This window comes from Pinus tabuliformis, chromosome 2_1, assembly GCF_031772625.1.
Source record: "Pinus tabuliformis cultivar Carrire ecotype Pingquan chromosome 2_1, CPIR1, whole genome shotgun sequence".
NCBI lineage: Eukaryota > Viridiplantae > Streptophyta > Pinopsida > Pinales > Pinaceae > Pinus > Pinus tabuliformis.
In genome coordinates, this window is record NC_142299.1 from 601,713,998 (window position 1) to 601,721,594 (window position 7,597).

The following is a 7,597-nucleotide window of genomic DNA, read 5'->3' on the forward strand; positions in this document are numbered from 1 at the left end:
ATGGTTTAAATCAAAATTTTAAAAAATAAATGAGTATTAAGTGGCATAATGGAATTGAAGATACAAAAAAGCCTCCATTTTCCACAAACTTATGTACCAACTTGTGAGGAGAAGACCGCCTATCCTACGGGCTTCTTCACAGGACCCTCCCATCTATTCTAAGCCTGGCAGCCCTCCAAATAGCCCCTCGGCTTTCCACTGTCGCCCCATCCCTGAACCTAGTAATGATGCTGCGGTCCCTTCCCCTACTCCCTTGATAGCAACCGATTTTTCTTTTGGATCAATTCCCATCCCTATCTCATCCTCTCCCCCTTCGCCTGATAAAAATCTACTTTCCCAGACTAAAGGAAAAGCCCCCTGTCCATCTGTCACCCCTGTTAACTCCCCTACCTCTTCCCCTATCAATCAGACTGATAGCGACTTGGACTTCCTCTTAAGCAGAAAATCACTTGAACTTGAACCCCTAACCATTCATAAACCCAGGTTACAGGCTTCGCCCCTCATAAGCCCAGAATCGGGGAAAAATATTACTGTCCGGAAAAAGTCTCGTGGGGGCAGCAGGCACTTTAGAGGGAGAACCACTGTCACCGAAAGTGGGGTCAGGAACCTCTCTTTAACTGAAGTTCCTATTTATGGTTTACCGGATCCTCAGCCTCTTAGAGCACAGGCGGCTGGCGAGTCATCAAAATGACTCACATCATCTCCATGAACATCAGGGGCCTTGGCGTTGACCCCAAATTTCTAACGCTGAAAAACTTTTTCCATCTTTCTAGACCTGGGATTATTCTCATACAAGAAACAATGCACAGCTGCGAGGCATCTATCTCATACTTCAGGAAGTTGTTACCAACTTGGTATATGGTAGCTACTGAGGCAAATGGGCTTTCGGGAGGTTTAGCGACGCTCTGGGATCCTGCTCATATCAGAGCCAAAGCATTCAAATGCTTTGCGGGGATTATCATTTCTACTTCCATCAGGGGAAAAGATTCTCCTATCAATGTCCTTAATATCTACACGCCCTATAAAACAGAGCTCCATTCTGGGGAAGACTTTTTTCCTCAGAAATTCTCGACATAGATCAATTAATTATTGCTGGTGATTTAAATTTTACTTTGAGCTCTGACGAATGCTGGGGGAAATGCAGGAAAACAGACTCACTTGCAGATTGCATTAAGAACCATCTCCTAAACAAGAACTTGGTGGACGTAATCCCTGGAGAAATGAAGCCTACTTGGACGAATGGCAGGTCTGATAAGGCCTACATTGCAAAACGGATTGATCGCTTTCTGGTTCATGTCAGCCTTATAGACAAATTGGGAATGCCACGGTCTACTGTGGAGAATGTGTTAGTGTTAGATCATAGACCAATAATGCTTTCCTGGACAGAGAAGGGTTTTAAAAAAGGATATCCATTTAAGTTCAATCGGTCATTCCTACAGGATCCAGCTTTCAATGAACTTATCATAAAAGCATGGAAGGAGATGTCTTCTCAATCAGCTACTTCCCCTTTCCTTACCTTCCACGACAAAATGGCTACTTTGAGGAGGATCGTAAAGAAATGGGAGACGCGGAAAAAGGAAGATGATAAAAAGCTGATGATTTCTATTCAACAGGAATTGGATTTCATCCTGAAAAATGCAAATGCTACTTCCCTCTCTTTTTCCATGAAATGCAGAATTCGTGACCTTGAAAGGAAAAAATTTGAGCTCCTCAAACAAGAAGAATCATTCTGGCGGCTTAAAAGTAGAGCAACTTGGCTTCATGAAGGCAACAAAAACACCAAGTTTTTCCACAAGTTTGCAAGCGCTAGACGTGACAAAAACTTCATCTGGAAAATAAAAAATGAAAGCGGAGACTCCTTTGTTTCTCAGAAAGACATTACCAGGGAGGCTGTTAACTATTTCAGGAAGCAATACAACAGAAGGAATGACGCTGCATTCCGAGACATTCTGTGGGGTATTGATCCGATCCCCCAAATGTTCAATGAAGCTGATAATGAGATGATGTATAAGCCAGTGACAGAAGAGGAACTACTTGGGGTTCTGAAGTCTTTCAAGAAAGACAAAAGTCCTGGGCCGGATGGCTGGACAATTGAATTTCTCACTCACTTCTTTGAGCTCATCAAGCATGACCTCTTAAGGATGGTGGAGGCCTCGAGGATGTCTGGAAATATTCATCATATCACTTCTTCAACGCTGATCGCCCTCATCCCAAAAAAGATAGACTCGGAATCGTTTAACGATTTCAGACCAATTTCTTTGTGTAATATATCTTTCAAGATTATTACAAAGATTATTGCTGAGAGACTAAAAGGGAATCTGGCCTCCTTTTTAACAAAGGATCAATACGCTTTCTTGAATGGTCGAAACATCCTGGATGTCGTTGCCAACACACAGGAATGCCTCTCCTCTATGTATGCTCAAAAACTCCCGGCGGCCATCATGAAGATTGACTTGAGGAAAGCCTTTGATTGCTTAGACTGGGGATTTATGGAGTGCCTTCTTGCAAAGATCGGCCTCAATACAAAGAACATCCGATGGGTAATGGCATGTATAGAGAATGTAAATTATGCGGTTATTGTAAATGGGATCCCCTCACATTTCTTCCAAGCCGAAAGGGGTCTGCGACAGGGTTGCCCTCTTTCGCCCCTTTTGTTCATTCTGGTTATGAATTCGTTAAGTATTCATATTAACAAAGCGGTGGATGAAGGCAGATGTAAGCCCATAAAAATCTGCAGGCACATTTTCACATCTCACAACCTGTTCATGGACGATGTCCTTTTATTCACAATGCTCTATCGATCATCGTGGAGTTGTTTAAAAGTCATTTTGGACAGATTTCAAAGCGCTACTGGCCTCGCTATTAACAAAGCAAAGTCTGTGCTATATCATAACGATGTTGATTTTGAGACGGTTGAATGGATTTCCCAGCTCTTTGGTATAGAATACATTTCGCTCAAGCATGGCCTTAAATATCTAGGCTTCCGCCTTAAAGCAAAGGGCTATTCCAAACTTGACTGGCTTTGGCTAACAGACAGATTTTTCAAAAAAAATTCAGCATGGGAATTCAGGAGTCTCTCCATGGCGGGCAGGGTCACCCTCTCACAAACTGTTTTAATGCAGATGGCAGTTTATTGGGCGCACCTTTTCTTTATTCCTGTAAGTATAATCAACAAGATGACCACGATTTCGGCAAACTTCATTTGGGGCGGGTCTTCGGAACAGAAGAAGTTTCATCTATCCAGAATGGACAGAATTTCTATGCCAAAGAACATGGGCGGCTGGGGCTTAAAGAATCTAAGGAATTTCGGCAAGGCTCTCCTTTGCAAATCACTCTGGCGAGGGATCTACAGGGATGGTCCATGGAGCGAGACGATCAGACAGAAATACATGAAAGGTAAATGCCTTGAATTCTGGTATAGAAACGAAGCAATTGGTATCAAATCTGGATCGGCTATCTGGCTAAGTTTCAGGAAAATTGAAAATTTCTTCCTGTCAAAATTAAGATGGAGGATTTATTCTGGAAACAGGATCTTTATTGGCCTCGATCCCATTGCTTGTAGTCGCCATTTTTCCTTCCCAGAAGCTCTTTTATTTGCCTTGCACAGAATGGGTGTCTTCACGTGGGATAAACTCATCTTAGACTGGAATGGCCTCTCCCCCACGTGGAAGGATGCAAACGTCATTGGACTGCCGGTTGAACTCCACTCTACTTGGAATCTGATCACAGTCGCATTACAGGACAACGGGATTATTCGTGGAGGCACTTTCGACCATCTATCTTGGTCCTTTTCCAACAGTTCGGCGGTTCCTAGAGTAAAAGATATTTACTCTGCCTTCATTTGCTCAAAGGCTTTGAATTCTCCTCCAATCTTCCCAGTTGTTTTTTGGAAAACAGGTTGCCCTCCTAGAATGATCCTTTTTGCTTGGCTGGTTTTTAACAACCGAAATCTTTCTTGGGACAATCTTAGGAAAAGGAGCTGGCATGGCCCCAGCAGATGCTCGATGTGCGAGTCTGAAGAAGAGACAAACTTACACATGTTCTTTCCGTGCAACTCTTCACAGAAAATCTGGTATGAACTTGCCATTTTTTTTAATTTCCCTCACAATGTTTTTGACTCTGTTCATGCAGCCTTCCATTGGTGGTGCTCTCAATGCGCGACAAGGCGTCCCCTTCTTGTTATCATGATATGGTATGCTTGGAAATGGCGGAACCATAAAATCTTTAGAGATTCCAAGACCCCCTTCTCTGCCATTTTGCAAAGCATCTGCACTAGCTTTGAAGCTATCTCAGGCTTACAGGCCTAATACATCTGTCTTAACATGTTTCTGTTCCCTCTATTTTGACTTAATGTCTAAGTATATGTACATCCCCAGCCCATCTAGTATCATATGCTTCCATTTTCTGTATCCATCATACTCTGAGATATGTGCTATATGACATCCTATGTACATGATCCATCTCTATTTTGACTTGATATCCACTCAAGTCCCTTTCATATGCTTCCAAATGTAGCTCTTTATATTGACTTAATATAATCTATACTGCTTTTTCTTCTGAAAAAAAAAAACTTGTGAGGAGAGGAGTGCGTTGTGGAAAGAGAGAGAAATGTAGTATAACATTGAGAGAGTCTACATAAACTTTGAGTGGAGGTAGGTAGTATCATTGCGTTTGTCTTTACCAAAAATATTTGCACTCCCAACGTTGGGCATGCCTCTATAAGAACCCTAGGCTAGGCATGTGAATATTTAACATATGAAATGGTTTTGTAGTTAACAATATTACATGAAAAAAATATATAAAATAAAAGAAAATAGTGAGGTATTGTTGTCATCATTTTTACTAAGAAAATATATGTTTTATGTTTATTATTATTAATGTTAAAAAAATATATTTTATTTAAATGTTTTATATTATTAAATCAATAAAAAGGAGAAAAAAAAAAAATGGTTGGATTTAATGATGAAGAGTGGGGAGCTTTTCATTTTCATCATTTGGTAAGGTTCAATTTCAATGGGGACTTAATCTAGAGTCATGGGGTACCTGAGTTAGTGATTAAATGTGTAGTTGCACAAAAGAAATTATATTAAATGGTCTTGCTACGTGAAGCCCCCAATGGGCGGCTCAATTTGCAATGGTCGTGTTATGAATTATTATGTAAATTATGAGATTTAAGGCTCAAATCCTCCTGTCAGGCCAGGCAGTAACTCCATAAGGAAAAAATGATTCGACTGTTCTATTCCATCAGGTAGGTCTTCATTATATACATGAGGGAGAGACTGTTCAGTTCGTCTCCCGATGACTGTTCATATTTCCTATTTATCTATTTACATAAATTCACCCAATCACAAGGATTAGGTGTCAACATTCCCCCCCTTAATCTGAAGGGATGTTGGTGAGTCCAAGCATCATTCTGAATCGTTCAAGCTTTTCTCTTCCAAGCGCTTTGGTGAAGATGTCTGCAATTTGCTCATTTGTGGAACAATGACAGAGATGGATTGTTTTGGCCTCAACATGATGTCGAATCATATGATATTTAGTATTGATGTGCTTCGTTCGATCATGGAACTTTGCGTTCTTGGCCCACTTTATTGCAGAGGTATTGTCAATCATGAGTGGAGTTGATTGTACTTGTTTTACCTGCAAATCTTCAAGAATTTTCCTGAGCCACACAATTTCTTTTGTTGCTTCAGCTGCTGCCACGTATTCTGCTTCTGTTGTGGAATCTGTTGGAACTAATTATTTGCGTGATCTCCAGGAGACAGCTCCTAATCCAAGACTCGTAGCATATCCTGAAGTTGATACCCCAGTTTCTTTGTCTCCATCGAAGTCTGAATCAAAGTATCCAATCAAACTGAAGTTGTCCACCTGTGTATACTTGATTCCAAAGTCTTGAGTTCCCTTCAAGTACCTTAGAACTCTTTTTGCAGCAGACCAATGTCCCTCACAAGGCTTTTGCATAAACCTGGAGAGGATTCCAACAGCAAACGAAATGTCTGGTCTGGTAGTAGTTAGGTAGTTGAGACTTCCTACAAGCTGTCTATACTTTGTTGCATCTTCAAATTCTTTTCCTTCAATAGATGTGAGCTTTAAGTTTTGTTCCATTGGAGTAGCAAGAGGATTGCACTCTGTCATGCCAAACCTATTCAACAGATCTCCAATGTATTTCTTTTGAGAAAGAAATATGGACTTTGGATGTTGGGTTACTTCAATGCCAATATAGTAATGAACATAGCCCAAATCAGTCATTTCAAAACTTTTCCCAAATTCCTTCTTTATGGATGCAATGTAGCTTTCATTGTTCCCTGTCATCAAAAGATCATCTACATATACCACAAGATATACAACTGTTTTTCCAACTTTCTTGACAAATAAAGTTGCATCATCAAGATCAAAATGTTAAATGAAATTGAGTTTCAGAAGATGCTCAGTTAGTTTTTCATACCAAGCTCGCGGTGCTTGTTTGAGGCCATACAAGGACTTCACAAGTTTGCATACTTTATGTTCATGTCCTTTCACTGCAAATCCTTCAGGCTGGGACATAAAAACATTCTCTTTTAGATCTCCATTCAAGAAAGCAGTTTTTACATCCATTTGATGGACTTTCCAACCGTTCTGAGCTGCTAGTGCAAAGAGTGTTCGGATGGTAGCCCATTTTGCTGTGGGGAAAAAGTCTCCTCATAATCAACCCCTTCCTTCTATGCAAAACCTTTTGCCACAAGCCTAGCTTTGTGCTTCTCAAGTGAGCCATCAGCTTTATACTTGTTCTTGTAGACCCACTTGTAGCCAATTGGTTTGGTTCCTAATGGAGGATCAACCAACTTCCAGGTGTTGTTCTTTATGAGGGCATCATACTCCTTTTGCATCGCTTCTTTCCATTCATCATGAGAAGCAACTTCTTTGAAGGAAGTTGGTTCAAAATCTGTAGACAAGTTCAATTCACAATCATAAGAAACATCCATATCAACAGGTGAATTAGAGTCATCTACATCACCTCCATTTTTCCGATTTGAATTTCTGGTTCCTGTCTTTCCAACTTCATCAGGATGAACACTTTCAAGTGTCTTTGTCAGCCACTTTGGGGGACCTTTTTCAGATGGTCCAGGCTGCTCCGTTGATTGAGTTGGGATGGAATCAAGATTGAGTCTCCCAATTCTATCAATCACATCACTTAAAGCATCATCCGTTGTTGGAGTTTCATGCAGGGGAGAGTGTTCTTCAGAAGAAGATTCCACATGTTGATCTAGTATAGGAATCCCCCCTTCAAGATGTGGAATATGATTATCAAATTCTTGAAATGATTTTGCTTTTGCGAATCTATCCAAGCGATCAAGTTGCCGCTCAACAACATTGTCAGTTTTGGATGATTCAAGGAAAATTACATCTCTAGATACAACAAACTTCTTATTTACTTCATCATAGAGGCGGTATGCTTTGGAGGTGTTTGAATATCCTAGAAAGATACACTTACGACTTCTAGCACCAAGTTTGTTTCTATGTACCTTTGGTATCAAGGCATAACAGGGGGAACCAAAGACCCTGAGATGCTTTACCAAAGGAACATGTCCATACCACATTTCATATGGGGTCTTGTTTC

General features: G+C 40.7%; 1 protein-coding gene across 1 annotated transcript; it reads left to right on the forward strand.

The window, feature by feature from the left end:
* The first annotated feature begins 1,220 nt into the window (after positions 1-1,220).
* On the forward strand, positions 1,221-4,188 carry LOC149201904 (uncharacterized). Its single transcript, XM_089401403.1, has 3 exons — positions 1,221-2,039; positions 2,280-3,815; positions 4,132-4,188. The coding sequence occupies exons 1-3, from the start codon at positions 1,221-1,223 to the stop codon at positions 4,186-4,188; spliced, it is 2,412 nt and encodes an 803-aa protein (XP_089257529.1).
* Positions 4,189-7,597: the final 3,409 nt, after the last annotated feature.

Coding starts and splice junctions, on each gene's coding strand:
- LOC149201904 (XM_089401403.1), top strand. CDS start 1,221: ATGAAGCCTACTTGGACGAATGGCAGGTCTGATAAGGCCTACATTGCA. Junction 2,040..2,279: donor CAGAAGAGGAACTACTTGGG/GTTCTGAAGTCT, acceptor ATATCTTTCAAG/ATTATTACAAAGATTATTGC. Junction 3,816..4,131: donor ACAGTTCGGCGGTTCCTAGA/GTAAAAGATATT, acceptor CTGTTCATGCAG/CCTTCCATTGGTGGTGCTCT.